Source organism: Saccopteryx bilineata, chromosome 7, assembly GCF_036850765.1.
Source record: "Saccopteryx bilineata isolate mSacBil1 chromosome 7, mSacBil1_pri_phased_curated, whole genome shotgun sequence".
In the NCBI taxonomy this organism is placed as follows: Eukaryota; Metazoa; Chordata; class Mammalia; order Chiroptera; family Emballonuridae; genus Saccopteryx; species Saccopteryx bilineata.
The window spans coordinates 50,087,537-50,106,743 of record NC_089496.1 but is presented as its reverse complement, the minus strand read 5'-3'; the positions used below and the strand labels follow the sequence as shown (position 1 = coordinate 50,106,743).

The 19,207-nt window shown below is 45.7% G+C and overlaps 1 protein-coding gene across 1 annotated transcript in view; it reads left to right on the top strand.

The window, feature by feature from the left end:
- Window positions 1–634: 634 nt before the first annotated feature.
- DPY19L1 (dpy-19 like C-mannosyltransferase 1) overlaps window positions 635–19,207 on the top strand; it is a 73,411-nt gene continuing 54,838 nt past the window's right edge. Inside the window, exons 1-4 of the mRNA XM_066238717.1 lie at window positions 635–1,125; window positions 14,945–14,969; window positions 15,578–15,665; window positions 17,563–17,700. Coding sequence (XP_066094814.1) covers window positions 837–1,125; window positions 14,945–14,969; window positions 15,578–15,665; window positions 17,563–17,700 — 540 coding nt within the window. The 5' untranslated portion in view covers window positions 635–836. The remainder of the gene's footprint in view (window positions 1,126–14,944; window positions 14,970–15,577; window positions 15,666–17,562; window positions 17,701–19,207) is intronic.

The following is a 19,207-nucleotide window of genomic DNA, read 5'->3' as shown; positions in this document are numbered from 1 at the left end:
GCAAATCAAGTTCTGCTTTCCTGTAAGTCACAAGGTTACAGCATGTGAAGCTGAGAATTTGGCTTTGCAAAGTTGGGCGGCACCGTCCGTCGCAAGAATCAACCAGGGGGCTGCACGCCGCAGCCTTGTAAGTTGCGAGGCCACACGTGGGGTAGTAGATGTAGCGGAGTGATTATGGGACAGGGCTCGACTTGATCCGCCCGCCTTCCAGCGCGGGCACGGAGGCTGCAGAGCGCACGCACAGCGCCCCCGCGTGGTCATTCCGAGAGCCTCTCCGGGGTCCAGCCACCCCGCTCCGCGCCTCCTGAGCCACGCGGGCTCCGCAGGGCTCCGCGCGCAGCCCTAAGCGGGTCAAAACTTCGACCAGCGGCCCCCGCCCCAGGGGACCCTGACTTCTCGCCACTCCTAGAGAGACGGGCGGCTGCACCCTCGGCCCGGCCGAGTTCCGCCCGAATGCCGAGCTTGACCAGGGTCGCGGGGAGGTAACGAGGTTGGCTCCCGCCCGCGCCCGAAGTCCGCGCGTGCGCGCTGGGCGGCCGGGAACGCGCGTCTGGCGCGGAGGGGCGGCGGGGGCGGGGCCGCTCTCAGGGTGTCCCCGCCCCCGCCCCCCGGCGTTCCGCGGTCGCCGTGACAACCGGAGCGGCTGCAACGGCGGCGGGCTCGCGAGTCCGGCGCCGCCTCCCGGCCGCCGCGCCAGGCAGGCAGCCGCCGCCCGGCCTTGCAGCTCTCCCCGCCTCCCGGCCCGCGGGGAGGGACTGGCCCGCCCTCCGCCGAGAGTGAGCGGCGCCCCGGCCGCCGTCCGGGCGCGCGCAGCCAACGGGCGCGACTATGCCAAGATGGTCCTGCAGCCGCGGAACAAGCACCGGGAGGCGGCCCCCAGAGCGCCTCGCGCCTCGCAGTCGCCGCGGAGGGCGGCGCGGGACGCCGGCGCCGGGGAGCCCGGGCCCGAGCGCGCGCCGCCGTCCCCCGGACGCAAGGGCGCCGCGGGCAAGAAGGGGCCCCGCGCCGAGCCCGCCGCGCCGCCCTCCGGGGGTGGCCTCGGGGGGCGCCTGGCGGCCGGGCTGCGCGGAGCGCTGGGCCTGCGGCGCGCGGGGCGCGGCCGGACCTGGACCACGCTCCTGCTGGGTGAGCAGCCCCGGCGCGCGGGCGCCGCCGCCGCACGCGGAACTTTGCGCCGCGGGCCCCCGTCCCCCGCGCCTCTCCCGCTTCCCCGCCACCCGGCCCCGCCCCCGGCCCCCGCCACTTTGCCGCCCTCTCTGACTTTTCCCGGGACTCCCTGATCTCCGCCTCCCGTCTCCTCCGCCTGCCCGCGGCTCCGGCCGTCTCGCTCCCTTCCCACCCGCTCCCGGTCTCTGCTTTTTAAAACATGGCCCCGAGATCAACAGCTGCCCGGCCTGGCCGCGAACTAGCAGGTCTGCGCTAACGAGACTGGGGTGCTGCTGATTGGCGCGCACCGGCCGCCTTGTCCTTATCTCGGTCCTTGCCCGGGAGGGTGCTTTTGCTCTGGGTTACGAGCGATCCGTGGAGCCCAAAGCAAACAGCACGTTCCCTGTCCTAAAAAGTTGCTCAACTCATCATTGAATTTTAGCGTGCTTTTTTCTCCTTGGCCGCAACTACCGCTGGTGGCACTTTATTTGTGATTCCCTTCGGCAAGTCACTTTCCAGGGTGTCCTGTGCTCCCGAGCGTTAACCCTCTCTGCTGACCTGGGGACGTTTGGTGTGAAAGACTTCCCTGCCCTCCCGCTTCCACGCACAGAAAGGATGAGGTGTAAGGAGGCGCTGAACAAATTAAAGTTGAAACAGTCACAGGTTCTGGGCCGACGTCAGGTTTCCTTTGTTTCCGGATATGCATTCCGATAAGGCGACGCGGAGCAGTTTGGATAACAGGCCTAATTTTCCTAAGTCAGCCGGTAAAATTCCCTAACACTGCTATTCTTATATAATGCCATGGATGCACTTTGGCTACTGAATTATTTAACTATTGGCCCTTCAGATTCCCCTGAGTGACCCCAAAGAATTTGCAGTTCAATATAGGCTGAGAAATAGAACACAGCAAATCAACTTCCCCTTCAAGATACAGCTGCCACTAGAAGCCACTCAATCATAAAAACCCAGAGTCATCACTGTGTGTGTATGTGTGTTAGTTAATGGGCTCAGAAAGGTTGATACTGTTACTGGGGTACTTTTTATTCCTATTGTACAGTCAAGCCTAGAAACAATCAGAATTCCAGTACTGTTCATCCCTCCTGTTTTCAGTCGGGAGCCTGACCATCCTTGCTGGTGTGCAGGTTAGGGAAGCTCACCTTGGGGAGGCAGCGTAGTACAGCAGATAAGAGGCTCCACATTCCCTTCAGTGGTGAAGTTCCATGTGAATTTCAAGTTACTTCCTTTGTGAACCTTTCCCTGGTATGTCCTGAGCAGCAGGGGCTAAAGGGTGGGCAGTATATGGAAAGACACTTCGCTTCTAAAGCATTTAACAGGTTTTAGTTACTGTTACAAAGGCACATGCAGAATACAGCTAGTGCTCGACTTAACAACCACTATTGGTTCAGACAAACCAGTTGTAACACGATTTGGTCTTAAGTTGAGTAGGCTATATGTACAGTACTGTGAAATGATGTTATAAAAATCTTTAAGTCATATTTTATCATAATTTTCTTTCATTATTGTTATATATCATAATTTTCTTTGTTCATTTTATGCCATTTGTATCATCTGTACACCATTTTGTTTCTTATTTTTACATTCGTCAGATTTAAGTAAAACACTGCATTACCAGTACAACGGGTTTAATATTTGCAAAAAGACAATTTCCTCTTGGTAGACATCTTGGGAGGGGTTTGATGAAAAATATCCAAGACACAAAACACAAATTGCTGTACTGAGTCTGGGATAACAGTTGAAATGGTGCACGTGGAGATGGTAGTGCTGCCGGAAGCTGGTCCGCACTGTCCTACGCCCAGCTGGGCAATGCTTGCGCTGCCAGACGCGGAGCCACGGTGGCTAGCGATTGTGGTCGTAAAGTCGAATGGTCATAAGTTGCATAGGTCGAAAGTCGATCAGTATTTGTACCTGCATTCCTGCGACAGAATGAAGTTGCATTTTTCTTGAGTGGCCAGTATGAACATGAACAACTTTGTAGTGGAATAGGAATGGGGTCGCTTCTTCAAGGAGGTCACATTAACAAGTCAGAGAATAATCTCCATTGCCATTTTATTTTGTACCTGTTTTCTTATCATAGCAGTTCCTTCAAATCTTTTTTATATTGGATGGATTATATTTGGATTTAGTAATGCCCATACCTAAACACAGTTTTGTATTAATATAACAATGTGGCACTTTGCTTGACTTACTCCCTCTGGCCGTTGGAAGGAGGCACGGTGAAGGAACTGTTCTTGGGTGCATGTTGGCCACTGGCCACCAGAGGAGTGAAGGTTTGATGACCAGACCAAGGTTTAGAGACTCTGTCCTGGCTAACCATGTACATATGGCCACAGGACAGCTTGAGAGATGGTTCTGGAGAATGATTGGGCCTGGAATGTCTGGTTCTTTCTCTAGCCGTTTACCCTTGGATCTTGCAAAGAGGAGCAGAATGTAGACAGTTTTGAAAGTTGCCTCATTTTCTTATTCCCCCTCCCAGAGCGTGTGAGGTGGGGCTGACCGCAGCGAGCCTTTATTATGGGGCCTTGCTACGAAGGCAGTGTTGCTACCGAGGGGCCTTCCCACTGTTGGGCAGTGTTAAACGTTGCTTAAAACCCATCGTCATAGGGCCTGACCTGTGGTGGCGCAGTGGGATAAAGCGTCGACCTGGAACACTGAGGTTGCCGGTTTGAAACCCTGGGCTTGCCTGGTCAAGGCACATATGGGAGTTGATGCTTCCTGCTCCTCCCCCTTCTCTCTCTCTCCCCTCTCTCTAAAAATCAATTAAAAAATCAATAAATAAAAAAAAACAAAAAAAAAACCCCATCGTCATAAACATGTGTTTTTCTTATTTGGGGACATGATTTTCAATTTATTTAATGCTAGCCATTGTAAAGAAGGGTTCTTGAAATTTTTTTTAGACGTCTGAACCCAGTAGCTCCTTGTATCATCCAGGGGTTGCCGTGGTATAGTCAGAAGAACCGTGACAATGTTTCTCAAACTTCTTTGACCACAACCCAAGGAAACAGTCCAGTTTGCATTAAAATCTGCTCACACTCCTGAAAATGCACCCCAGTACATATATGCAGGCACTTGTCTATTTCCGCAGGTCAGTGCCCTGTCAGGAAACATTTAATAAAAGGGCTGTTTTCAGAAGTGTGAACAGGCTTAAGGAATCCACAAAGGACCCTGAAGAAACCAGGCCCTGTGAACACAGGAGGGTGCTGCCAGCTCCGGACCCGAAGGGGAAGGGCGGCCGGCTTCCTCTGGAGCTTTGTCAGGTGGGATGGAGGGAGCATCCGGGTGGGATGGAGGGAGCACCCGGGTGGGATGGAGGGAGCACCCGGCGTTTTCCAGGCTGATGCCCTGCCTCTCCTTAGAAGCAGACTGTCATCCCTGAGCTGTGACCCTCGGGAACTAAGTAAATCTCCTCCCCCTTTTAAGTGGAGACACGGTCCAGTTTGTGAAAATGTCTCTAATGTCTATTGTTTTTCCAAAATGGGCTCTGAGTTGCCATTTATCATTTGATGTGGCTGTTATTTATTTAGAGTTGGGGGAAGAGTGACAGTCTCTGTACCCATGTCCCTCGTCACAGCAGGACATGAGGATAGCCCATGGACTCGGTGGGTCAAGAAGTAAGGAAGAGGATGTTTCCCTTCACAGAAGGGGAGAGGTTACATGTTAAGCATGCAAACAAAGCTTGTCATTGGGGAAAGACCTTAGTGTAAGATGCCATTTACAGAACAAACATCGTAAGAAAGGAACCTGACTGGCCTGTGGTGGCGCAGTGGATAAAGCCTCCACCTGAATGCTGAGGTTGCCGATTGGAAACCCTGGGCTTGCCCGGTGAAGGCACGTGTGACAGGCAATTAATGAACTGCTTATTGATACTTCTTGCTCCCCGCCCTCTCATTGTAATATCAATAAATAAAAAAAAATCTTAAAACAAAGAAATGTAACCAAGTGTGGAAAATATAGATGATAAAAACTACTGCTCATCCCTCACGTGTGCCCGACTTGCCTCATGTCCATCAGCGGCCTGGTTCTCCCGGCTGATGGCACCTGCTCTCAGCGGGCTCTTGACTGTCGTGGCTTTGCAACCTCAGCACCGGGACTTCGGGTCGATGAATTCTTTCTTTGGGGTGCTGTCCTGTGAATTGCAGGATGTGTAGCGGCATCCTTGGCCTCTACATGTGAGATGCCAGTAGTCCCTCCCCAGTTGTGGCATCGAAAATACTTCCAGATACTGGCAGATGTCCCTTGGGAGGTGAAATCACCATGTTTACAATAATTTATCATCCGTTACTTAAGAGACCCTGGAACCCAATATCCTGGGGTAGACATGCAGCTTCCAAGAGGCACGGGTTGAGTCTGGATGTTGAGAACCGGGGCAGGTGGGAGGGAGCTGGTGAGCTGGAAGCTGCCCAGGCATCTCAGGACCAACCTGCATCTCGATCCGATCCTCTGTCTGCGCTTAAAGATGTAGGTCTCTTAATATTTGTTACTCTTAGTTGCTTCATCTTAAAATGGTGATAATAAATGCTTCACCTGGTTGTGGCAAGGAAGACATAAAACAATATATGTAAAATAACTGTAGCTTCAGTCACATTCACCAAGTGTTGTTGACCACCTACTTGCCAGAACTGTTTGTTGGAGAACAAGGTACCGGTAGCTCTTGCCTCCATGAACCTTTCATTCTCATGAGGCAGGGTGGGGGGGCAAATAAATAAAAGTAATTGCACATTGCAGGAAGTGCAGTGGAGGGAAGAAACTGGCAGAGATAGAAAACCCCCCAGGAAATTTCCACATTAAATAAGGTCAAGAAGGCTTCTGGGAGCTAGGCTTCAGCTGAGACCCAGCAGAAGAGGAAGAGGGCATTGTGGACGTAGTGGACAGCATGGTTAAAGGTGGGTAGGGGTAGCATGTTGGCAGAAGAGAGGCTGGTGGGCCACCAGCACGACATGGGCACACACCCGGTTCCTGATGGGAGCCACGGAGGGGTCGGGGTGGGGGACAGGTTTGAAAGAGAGATCAAGAATTCTGTCATATGTTGGGCAGTTTACCTTTGAGACATTTGTGAGATATCCAAGTAGTAATGTCAAATAGACATTAAATAGGGGGTCACCCACAAATCCGTGGTCTTAAATTCATGGGAATTGATAATAGCATCTTCATCTGTACCAAGTGAAGATGAATGCATGGTTCTGAAGAGCTTTAGATCAGCGGTTCTCAACCTGTGGGTCGCGACCCCAGCGGGGGTCGAACGACCAAAACACAGGGGTCGCCTAAAGCCACCTAGCAGCGTGGTCACCACAGCCCTGTGCAGAGAGGCTCCAGTGTGCGTCCTTGTCCTGACCGAGGATGCCAGTGGTTTTTTCTGCAGTGTCACCAGCTAGATCTGAAACGTGTGTAAATCACTTGACCAGTTCCTTTTGAGAACCTGCCATTTGACAGATTTTTAAATTTGAGAGGATTGTTATAATTGAGAAGAGTGAGGCTTTATTCATATCTTATACTAACTCATTTGCCTAAATGTTAGTGTTCTGCGCTACGTTTTCCTATTGACTTCCTAGCAGTAATCACTGCTTTTTGTAATGCTGTCTTTCAGGGTTGGAATTGTCAAATCTCAGAATTTTTCCCCATGTTTTAATACTAATCATAAACTGCTTATATAACTGGCATAGTGCTGCTGTGTGTGTTTCCACTATGTTTAACAATTTTTTAAGACCTTATTTCTCACCCTTTTTTCGTCTTTGATCTCCATGGAAATTTCATAAAAGTCTAGGACTTAAAAGGTTACCTCCTGCAATTTCACAGGGGAGGAAGCTAAAGTAGGCCAGGTGGCTGGCCCACCATCATTAGTGAGTTCGCTGGGGAAGTTGGGATTGAAGTTCAGGTGCTGGCACGTCTGTCAGGGTGTAGGCTTCAGATCTGTGGTCTCAGGCAGCTGTCAGAAACACATCAATGGGACGGTGACCTCCTGTGTTCCAAGATCTGGTGGCTCTTCGAGAGAGCTCTACTTAGCTGGCTTCTCATCTGGGGACTCACTGATTTACGTCGTATGGTTCACCTATCAGTCTCCATTTTGTCTTTGCATAACTATTTCTTTTGAAAACTGTTAAATTCTAAGTTGTTTTTGATTGTGTTAGTTGGTTGACATCAGTATAAAAATAGGATAGAACGGTAAAAACAGTATCACAGTTTTCTTAATCATTTAAAGGGTAAGAAAGGCAGTTTGCAATTTGGGGAGAATCCACCATCTTGAAATTGGAGTGGTTCATCGGTCAGAGAACTTGTTCAGATCTCTTGCTGAATCCTGTGGGCCTCCGTGTATATGGCGTGTGTGTTTCCTCTGGTGAGGAGACACAGCCTGCACATACACTGTCCCAGCTGGTTTATGAGAACTTGGCAGTTTCTGTGCTTACTCAGAAACATTTATTGAGCTAAGCCATTACTTTGGGTGTATATTTTATCTAGCGATTTGCTCTCAAAACACTGATATGCATTTTTGTTAATAAGGAGGAAGTTACTTTATGAAAATTACTAATGTAGGGTACTGTTTGATTTAGAAATATTTGTGCTTATGTTCTGTCAGGATAAGATTTTTAAAGGAAGTTAGAATGTTACTAATGTAGGTTACTGTTTGATTTAGAAATATTTATATTTGTGCTTACCTTATGTCAGGATAAGATTTTTAAAGGAAGTTAGAATGTAGTTCTTTAAAAACCCATATATTGGGTAATTACTGATAGATATTGCCTATTTTAAAATATGTGTATATATACTTTAAAATATGAAAATGTATGTATTTCTTTGTTTAGATGCTTGATTATGTTCTGTGGGGGGTGGTGATACACACTTTCTATGCTCCGTTTTTATCAATAAATACTCACCTTAAACCTTGGTCCTTGAGTTTCCGCGTGTTTCCGTGGAGTTTCCTCCAGCACGTCAGCGCGTCAGCACGTCAGGGCGTCCTTTTGGCTGCAGGACTGCGGTCCTTCCGTTCTCGGGGCCTGGGTGGCGCTGGGCCCCAAGCTACCTGGGGCCCAGGGCTCTCTGAGAGCCTGGCGCACTGTGCACAGGTGTGGGCGATAGTAGGCTTACCGTTGTGGTACAAACAAAAGTAACTCAGTAAATAATAATACAGAATAAACTGACACACACGCTTTTATTCATAAGTGTGAACCTACTTCCGCCCAGCCCTGTGCAGAGTGAGTGGGCCCTCAATAACTATCATCACCCTGTGGTCATTGCCATGAGTATTCTCTACCGTCAGTACTCGTGGTGAGAATTATTTTAGTCAGGTTGGATGCAAGTCAACCTCCAGCGTCTTTATAGCCGTCTTCTTTTCTGGCTGCTCGCCTTAAACCCCACCGAGGTTGTCATCGTCCCATGAGCCGCCCTCCCCCACCCCGCTTTAATAAGCCCTGCCCTGAGAAGGTTGCTGCCAATTTGCTTTCTCAGATTTCTTACAGTCCACAGACTTTGTGCCATTTGCTTGAGTGCCTGATGTATTCTCTGGTTAATTTATGGATCTAAACCTTATCTCACCATGGCTGATTGGCTCACTGGATAGAGCGTCGGCCTGGCCCATTGGACTTCCGGGTTTGAGTCCCAGTCAGGGCACACAAGAGAAGCGACCATCTGCTTCTCCTTCCTCTCCCTCTTCTCTCCTTCTTCCCCTCCTGCAGCCAGTGGCTCAATTAGTTTGAGCATGACTCAGGTGCTGAGGATAGCTCCATTCAAGTGCGACAGCCTCAGGCACTAAAAATATCTCGGTAAACCAGCATTGGCCCCAGAAGGGGTCGCTGGGTTGTATCCTGGTTGGGGCACATGTGGGAGTCTGCCTCACTATCTCCCCTCCTCTCACATACCAGTCAATCAATCTTATCTCTAAAACTTTAAGTTTAAGGGCACAATATTCACTACTATTTCTTTAATGTTGTTCAGGGTTTCTGGGACAGTGCACTGTGCAACCAGTAGGCCTTCAGATACTCGCTGAGGTTAGGGCACTAGTTACTCAGACACAAATCCAGGTCTGGGGCGAAGGAAGGCACTGAGCTCGTGGTGCCCTTCTGGCCCCCTGGCCGGGTCCCAGAGAGTGTCACTACACAGACACTGGGCTTTGTTTTATTCCAGGCACTGTAGACTGGAAATATTCCTCTTGATGTATTAATATTATCCTGTATATTTATCTTCATGTCATGGGGAGTTTAGCACGCTTAGATACTGTCTTGAGGTGTTTAGGTTTTTATTTGAGCGCATTCTGTGATTTCTCCTACGTGGTGACGGGCACTTGCCAGTTCAGCCCGGTGCGGTGCCAGGCGCAGTGCCGGAGCTGCAGACACTGAGGTGGAGTCAGCACAAGCTCAGCCTCACGGCGCTGGCTTTCCCGCAGAGGACGCTGATGTGTGCGGGACTCCCTGTACAGGGGCTGTGATAAAGGTGGGACGCTGGGCTGGGGGGCAGGCTTCACAAAATGCCGCCTTTGAATTCCCTGGGCTTAGAAGGGCAGGCAGAGAGAGGCGAAGGCAGAGCATCATTAAAGCACTTGGCGTTTCAGGGGGTTGTTGCCAGTTCAGCCCGCCTGAAGGATGTATGGTGGGGGTCATGGAACAGGCCAGTGCACGTGTGGGCTCCGTAGGGTGAGCCAGGGAAGGTCAGGGCTCTTTCGACAAGGGAGCAGGTGCTAGGGCTGCACATGGAAAAGTTGACTTCATTCTCCCAGGTGAGTGAAGATTTACTGGTACCCCGGCTTCTGGAAAGAGACCTTTCAACTCAGAATGGACATCTGAGACCAGTAAGAAATTGTTAGTCATATCAGGAAGGGTTTGAATATGGAACTTGTCAAGGTAGACTTGAAAACTTTGTTGAATAAACTTAAGGGATGTCCTTAACTTTTGTCATTTTGTCACTTGAGTGTTAGGGAGGCTAAAACTCTTTAGAATACTTTAAGCATGGATTAACCTCAATTTAGAAATAAGTTGTATTTTTAAAATGTGCAAGTCATTTTGGACTTAGAATACATTTCTCCAAATAAATGTTGTTACTAGGTGATGTCATCAAATGCCCAGGAGAGGAGCAGCCCTGTCAGGGTGGCCGAGAGAAACCGAGGTGTGGAGTGAGGACCCTGGGCTCCCACAGTTCTGGCCACGCCCAGCTGGGTGCCTTTGGAGAAGGGAGGCGCCCCTGGGAGGCCTTGCTCACTACTCGCAAGGTCAAGGTCGTTGTAAGAATCCAATGAGAGAGCCTCTGAAGGTGCTCTGTGACTTTCAAAGCATGCACTGGCTATAAAGTCACGTGTAGGGGAAAAAGTGACTGAGGGGTGGGAACTGTGTTGGTGTCCAGGAAGACACGCATTGGGCTGCATAAGACGAGGGTGGCCTGCAGGTTAGCAGAGAGGGGCCCGGGAGAAGCAGCCCATCCTGGCTGCAAGTTCCTGCTCTCACACCTTGAGGAGGAGGAAGAGAGAAGAAGGACCTCCGTGTATGGAACTTTCAACTGATGAGTCCTAAAAATGCAGACCTCAGGGCTCTCCTCTCAGTGATGGGGCGGGGGCGCTGGCGAGGGATCCAGGACTTCCCTGTTACCTGCTGGGGGCGGCAGCTTGGGGAGGGGAGAAGGCTGGAGAGGAGGTGAGACAGGTAGGGGGCTCGGCGCTGGGCGGACAGGGAACGGGGTTCAGGAGCCCTTGAGGACTGCTCAGAACAGTAGGGAAGAACCCTCTGTCCGATTTCTTCCTGGGTTCTTGCCCTCCGTGGCGCTGCTGACACCGCACCAGGCATGGGGGCGGCAGGGCACTGGGCTTGCCCGTGTCGGGCGATGGGAGGGAGAGAACAGAGGCCGTGGCTGGAAGGAGAGCCATCAGGGGGAGCCAGAGCTGCCCAGGGCCACGGGAACCCCGCCATGGAGCACAGCCCTGCTCCCTGCTCCTGCTCCCTGCCCCCCAGCTGCCAAGCACAGGAACCGGGGTTCTAATTGGCACTAAGCCAATGGTCACTATTTTGGGGGGACAAAAACCACAACTATTACATGCATGTGTGTGTATCCATCAAAGTAGATTCAACTTTGGTTTATTGTATGGTTATGATTGAGAATTATTTCATTTCCACCCTTAATTATGTCAACTTGTGCGCATTGATTCAGCAAACATGTGAGTCTGGCTGTGTGCTCAGCTGTGTGCTACAGTTAAGTTCAGTAATTGTTTCTCCCCAGGGAGTCACGTTCTGTTTTGTTTAAACAAGACTGATAACAGAAGAATTATATTCAGTGAAGAGCCTGCTCAAGTCCCATAGACTGAACATTGATATGTGACAAATAATCTGGTACAAAATTTCTCTAGTCCGAGAGCGGAAAGAGGGTCCGATTTAGTTTTCAGTGTTGGGAATGTATGTGCGTCCAGCAAAGCATGGGAGCTTCCCACGTTCGCGGCCGTGGAATTCCATCTTTGGAATTAAACCACAGAGCGAACCTTTTTTTCCTGGAACACCTATCTGTTCCAGGATAGGTTCAGAATTTTTGAAACTTAGTTTTATCTTCTGATTTAAAAAAAGAAACTTGCTATACTTACCTTAGTACCTTGGAATGGCAAAATATAGCATGTGTTAAAATGGGAAGAAAAGGATGATCAACTTTGTGATGCTCCCGAAAGAGTATAAACGGGTTTGATAATCACTGCAATAAATTTAGAGAAAATCAATTTGAATCTCTTGTAGGCAAGAAGGCAAGAAAAGTTCTTCAGGGGTACCACCAGAAGTTCTTATCATTTTATATGTTTCTGCCTAAATTACGTGCTCACAAGGCAGTAGCTAATGCGCTCCCATTTTCAAATGACATCGGCATATAATTTATTTCTATTTTGAATAAATTAAAGCATAGCTCTCCATTTTTATGTAAAAATAGCTGCCATAATACATACTGCCTATGTCAACAGATGAATTGCAACTTTTCCTTTTTATCTTTAATATAAAAAAAAAGAGGAAGAAGGAATAAGACACTTGGGGGGAAGGAGGCGTTGGCCTGGTCTCCCCCGCCCCTGTGTCCCTGCATTATGGCTCTGGGTCACAGTTCCCATCTGCAACTTCCCTTTCTCTCTTTTCCCTGCTTTGTTTCCCTCCTCAAGGCGCTGAAGTTCTCTGGGTCTCGCATTTTCATCGGCACTGTGTACCGGGGAAATGTGTGTGCCTCCGCACAGGGCAGCTGTGCGGATTTACTAGTTAGCGGCACTGTGTACTGGGGCACTGCGTGTGCCTCCGCACAGGGCAGCCGTGAGGATTTACTAGTTAGCGGCACTGTGTACTGGGGGAATGCGTGTGCCTCCGCACAGGGCAGCCGTGAGGATTTACTAGTTAGCGGCGCTGTGTACTGGGGCACTGCGTGTGCCTCTGCACAGGGCAGCTGTGAGGATTTACTAGTTAGCGGTACTGTGTACTGGGGAAATGCGTGTGCCTCCGCACAGGGCAGCTGTGAGGGTTTACTAGTTAGCTCACGTAAGGCACTGGAGGGTCCTGACCTGCAGTAACAATTCAGATGTTAGCCACTTTCTGATCATTACTACTAAGTGGGAACGAACAAAGGAATTCAGAACATTGGGCACATTAGTAATTGGCCCAGAGACCGTGAAAGAGCGCCATTCAGATGCCAAGCACCCTGCGCTTTGTGTGCGCTAGTGCTCTGAAGGGGTAGAGTGGGCACCACGGCCACTTGGTGCCTTCCGGCCTTCTCTTGAGTAGTCGTGGTAATCCGAGGAAGCAGCGGGGTAGGAACCTTGGGAAGTCCTATTTATCACTCCAGAATCGGCAAGGTCAAACGCCCATTTCAAGGCGTGATGTGAAATGCATTGCTGTTCAAGTCAGCAGGAGACACAGCCCTCTTTTACAGAATCATTTAGTATTCTGGAAATGTATTATTGTCAAATGGGAAGAAGAAACTAACAGTAAAATTATAAAATAGGAGCAAAAATAAAATGGGAAATTGAAGATGATAAACCAAAAAACCTCCCAGAATTAATAGTTTAGTAAATAAACTACCATACATATTACAAAGTACACTTGAAAAACAAATATAGTAACAATATCTCATGTGTAATGGAAAAATGATTTTGTGAATATTAGCAGAAACAAAATTGTTAAATTCCCAGGAAGACTTGGTAAGAAATACAAATTGACTATGTATTAAATATGTATTGACTCTACTGGTAGGATTTTTGTCAAGGGCAGCTGAAAAACAAGATGAATAATTGAAGGTAGATAGCATGTTTATGATGTGAGTGTATGGATTTGTATTGTGAACATGTAGATTCTTCCCAAATTCATTTATAAGTGAGATCCCAATTATATTCTCGAAGGGATTACCAAAGTATGTTAAGTTTTCACTATGATAAAGGTGACATTGACATTCTGTGAAAGAAGAATGATTTATTCAGGACATTATTGTTTAGATCATTGAGAAAGTAAAGCCCACATTTTATTATGGTGGGGTGAAATTTTTAACAGAAAAGAAAGCTAATGGTAGGTTACTCAACAAGAAAAAAAATCAAAATTTCCAAAGGTCAAAGTGGCATACACAAATGTGTCAAATGACAAACCTACTTAAATATTTGTGGCTTCAGTGATCTTTTAGAACCTAGTGTGTTTTTTGAGAAATATAAACATTTCTTTGAGAATACGGCAAAAGATCTGAGCTGTTTGGTTTTCATTGCTAAGAGTATTTTCATAGTTCAGTTCCTTAGTATTTATTTAATCAGAAGCCTGCAGTGAGATGAACCTTGTGATATAAGAGAATTGGATGCTATTTTCTGGACTCATCTTAATATGTTCTTTGTACTTGGACAGAAAGTGAACGATTTGATTCTGTTAAATAAAAAGAAGTTGACCGAGTAAATTTTAAAGATCTAATTGGCTTTATTGAATGATTCATGAATTGGGCGGCATCCCATCCAGGGAGTAGAAAGCTCCACTGGGCTGGAGAAAAGGGAAGGTTTTTAAAGGTGGAAAGGGAGCAGAAGACATTATTAGCAAAGAGTGCATAGGTTCAGCCAAGCTTGCCTTTCGAAGGGGAAGGGCCATGGGCTTGCGCAGGCTGCCTCACTAGTGCTGACAGGTAACTGCAGGTTGACAGGTTAAAGGTCATATTCCTGGACGGTTTGAAACTGCAATCAAGTTAGGCAATGTCTTGGTTTGCTGATGTGGAGCTTAGCATGAGTGACTCCATGTTTGGCCTATTGTCGGTTTTTAAACAGTTCTCATAGATTGATTTTATTATTAGCTCATTTTCTCTCTTTTAGCTTTCTTCCTTTTCCCTCTTCATCTCTTCCTACTTTATTTCATTTTAAACTTGTTTTTAAAAATTGTACAGTTGATCATAGAAATTTGAGTATTTCCAGTATATAATAAGTGACTGCTATTTTAACCATCCCTAGTCCTGTTCCCTGAAGTCAATGTACTTCTTTATTCCAGCTTACCTCTCCCCATTGGTTCTGCTCCTCTCACAGTTCTGTTTGTCGATAGTTCCATCAGAGGGAACCTTGTGCAGTTTTTGGCAAATAATAGGCCTTCATATATTTTGTTGGAAAAGTGAGTGAATGAAAATTGTGGACATACGCTTAATTCCTTTATAATTCCACCTACTGGTATTTTAAGCATAGCCCCGGGGCTTCTTTTGAAGAGTCAGTGGTGTTCTCCCAAACCCCTCCCCGGCCAGCATTTACACACCCCTAACCATGTGTATCTTTGGAATGGCTTTCTGTAAGTGGAAAACATTTCTTTATGTTAACATAGTAATTTCAATTTCTTTTCTCTTCCAGCTGCCTTTGCCGCAGTATTGCACTGGTAAGATTTTCTCCTGTGGTCTCTTTTATGCAGATGGTTACAACTCACCATAGCTATTTCCCATAGCTGTAAGGGAATAATTTCAGTATGATAAGGATGAATAGATATTATCACATACAACACAGTCTGAAAAAGTAGTTTAATTGATAAGTCAGGGTCAGAATAATATCATTTTAATAAAAAAGATTTATTATTGAAGAGGTTAGATATTTGAGATTCTACTTCGTTTAACATTAGTATAGTGTTCATGTGCAGAGGAAGATTAATTTTTTTTAATCTTCTGGATAGGGAGAAATGTGAATTTTATTAATTAGACATTTCTGAAATGGTAACTCAGTGACATTTATAGTTTATGATTTTATTGTACTCGGCTTAAAATACAATTCTGGTTCATTCTAATTTTAAATCTAATTTGAATATGTTCTTATAGAGAGAAAGTTTAGTATAAATATAAGATATACTAAGGGGAAAAACAAATATGGGTATTGTTGCATTTGAATTTCATTACATAATTATCTGCAAATGATTAGATCATTTAATTTTTGCTTTCAAAAATGTTACTTAGCGTGAGTCTCAGCACTGCTTTGGTTGCTCTTCTGGTTCTGCAGGAGTCATATAACACACCTCTTTGAAAACGACCGTCATTTCTCTCACCTCTCAACATTGGAAAGGGAGATGGCTTTTCGCACTGAAATGGTTGGTTTTCATGTATTTTATTGTACTGTTTTAGGTATTTAAAAATTGTAAGCTTTTCCTAATAGAAGTTTTCAAAGATGTTCCAAAGCAGAAAGAGTAGACACCTTTCATCTTTGCGCTCATATACATAGTATACATATATGCTTGAGTGACCTGTTTGTTACAGTTAGTGTGTAGGTATGTTTGAAGGCGGAGTCAAACAGTGTGTCCATCACATTTTGTTGATGTACCTTATTTCTCTCTTAAGTCTTTCCATCTGTAGATCCCTCTTCCCATTTTTGTTTTGTTTTCCTTGCTATATATTTTTTGAAGAATCCTGGCTGCTTGTCCTGTAGAATTACCAACAGTAGTTCATGCTATTTATTATGCTGCACAGGCCCGAGTTCCCTGAGATAAGTCTGGACAGCTGAAGGTTTGATTTTTTATTGGGTGAGAATATGTCCTAAGTCGTGCTGTGCCACTTCCTGTCCCACAGGAAGAGGCACAGCATCTCTGAGTGTCTCACTTTCTGTGATGTGGGAGGTTGATCAACAGCTTCAGGTATTGTCAGCACCTCGCCATCAGCCTGGCTCAGTGATTTCACTAGGATTTCCAAAAGGTGATTATGCTGTCACCTTTTCTGCATTATTAACTGAAATCCTTCTATAAAGAACCTTCCCATATACTGCTTTTGTTTGGGTTAATTCCTGACCCTTTCTACTCACCACTTTTCAGAAAAATGAGTTGGTTCTCTAGCACCTTCTCATGGTGACCAATGGGATTCCTTCTGTAGAAGTATCATGACCTGATGGATTTTAACACGGTTTTTAGACTTACCTATCTTTAGGTGGCGAAAGCCTTCGCCCTTGGCTCTGTGTCCGCTGACATGACCTTGTTAGTATCTGTAGTTCCTTCTTTCCTGGCGCAGTGAGACATGCTGTCTCCTGGCCTGGAATCGTCCATTTTCCCAGAAAGCCCTGATTCCTTTCGGTGGTGAATGGTACTTAGAGACCACAGTTTTGGTGCCAGAGATACTCCTGGCTACTACTTTATATGTTTTTAGTAAACAGAATTAGGAAACAACTTTTTAATGAGAAAAAAATCATTAATGTATCTTCATATTTTTAAATTCAAATTTAGGATTTCATAGTTTTTACTTATTTTATATTACATTTGTATGTTTTCTGTTAGCCTGAGAATCTTGTTTGAAATTACTTTTGAGGAATAACTGTATTATTAAAAGTAGGATAAAAATATGATTTCTGAAAACAATGTAAGACTTTCTTGCATTTCAGTTTAACTTTAGAATATATAGTAAAATATACTATACAGTATACAGTAAAATTACTGTGTCCTAAAGTTATTGGAAATCCTTTTTCAACCTGATAGCTAATTTCTTTAACATTTTTTTTTTTTTTTATATTTAGGGACTAAATATTTTTATTTTAAAATTCAGTTGAGTTATTTACCTGATTCCAAAATCAAACCTACAAAACAAGGATACAAATAAGCAGTTAGGGGAAACATTTTTGACTAGGGAAGAATTTGTGGTTCCTGGTAAATTTCAGTTCCATGGTAACCCTCTCACCCTATTCATAAGACAGCCTTCTCTAGCACTTACATTCTATGGGTAAGAGAGTCTTCTTAAGTATGCAGAATTATATTATGTTTTTAAATGTAGAAACTATTTCTGAAGTGCTTTTGAGCCCAAATGTTTCCATTAAGACAGGCTATGCTAAAACATAGGTTTTTTTGCAACCTATGTTTGTCAGTGGTTAGAAACCTGTGAAATTGATTGTAGCCATTACTTGTTGATTGCTTTGTTTTTCAAAAAGTGTATTTTAAGTTTTTTAAAAGCTAGTGTGAGGTATAGTAATTCTGTACTTCTTATTATAACTGTAATGTATGCTTATTTCAGGGGTTATATTATTCCTACTTCAAGACTATTGTGGAAGCACCCTCCTTTTTGAATGGAGTGTGGATGATTATGAACGACAAGCTGACGGAATACCCCCTTGTTATTAATACATTAAAAAGGTTCAATCTTTATCCTGAGGTAAGCGACTTTTCAGTTGTGATTTTCTTATTTTTAAAGAAAGTGTTATTTGTATTAAGTGCTAATTCTAAATCTAAGGTATGATTCAAGACATTAAATAAAATGTATCTTTTCATGGAAAGGAATATGAAAGAAATTATTAATATGGAAGGACTTTATCTGATTTTGTGGGAACTGTTATGATGGCGTGGTTTAGAAAATTTGACAATTACCTGGATGGTGTACTTGTAGGGATTATGGCAAGGGACACCGTTACTGTTACCTGTCATTGGCCAAGTAGTGTTTCTTCCCTGAGCCCCCGGGCCAATGAGTTAGCCTGATTGATTAGTGAGCAGACAGAGACCAAGAAACAACCACCGTGGCTAGGGGTCTTCCTGCTTACCGAGCACTTCCTGTAACCAGGCACCCATTTTCTTTTATAGAAATAGGATCACGCAAGAAAAATGGGGTCACATGGTACATGTTTTTTGAATAAGTGCCTTTTGTCTTTTGAGACTATTTATAACCATCTTCCTTTGTCTTCTTTCTTTTTAATGGCCACGTGTACAATGTACCATTGTTTATTTAGTTCATCGCTGAAAATTCTGCTTGTTTTCAACCTTTTAAAATATTCTAACGCTGCATCTTTGAACTAAGGCTTCACACGTATCCCTTTTTTATATATTATAACTTCGTTAATGTGCAGCTTACTTAATTCAACAGAATATATATATACTTTACTGATTGTGGTACACGTTGCTAAATGCTTTCCAGCTCACCGACATTCCCACGAGCAGTGTTTTTGAAAATGCTTGCTTACCTGAATCCTTGCTAATTTGATTAACCTTTTGCTCTCTCTGTGTGTATGAATTTATTAAAAAGTGCATTTTTATTTTTAAAAAAATACTCTTTAATTATAATAATTGTGTTTTTAGCATTTACATTTTAATTTATCTGGAATAATTTTTTTTGGCATAGTGTGGGATAGGAATCTAATTGTACATTTTTGCACAGTGGTCCTCTGTGTAACCTAACCCTTTGATGTATGGTCCATTTTCTCCCCATCTTCATTGTTAGGTACAACATTAGTATACATTTGTGCTTGCTTCTGTTTTTGGACTTGGAGTTTAGTATTGCCCTCAGCTGAGGTCAGGAAGCAGACTTGGAGTTCGAGATTTCCCGCAGGAAGTGCATGTGCCTGGGGCTTCCGTGGGGTCAGTGCTCGGAGGGGGGGAAGAAGGAAGAGGACAAGGCGGGAGGAGGGGTCGGCCTGTGAAGCAGCCACAACAGAGGCCATCGCCAGCCCCACGGGGGCTCTGGGGCCGGGAGGGCTCTGCAGCATTGTCCTCCCTCCAGGTGAGGGCCTGAGAACTAGTCCATCAAGGGGTGTAGCTGCCCTTGGGTAGTGAGTGCGACCTTTAGTGTATTAACGCTTTAGCAGAGGGTAGTTTCCAGAGAGGGACCGAGCTGATAGCTATCAACTCCAACCATCCAGGCTGCCGAGGGCGTGAGCCCTCAGCCCTGAAGG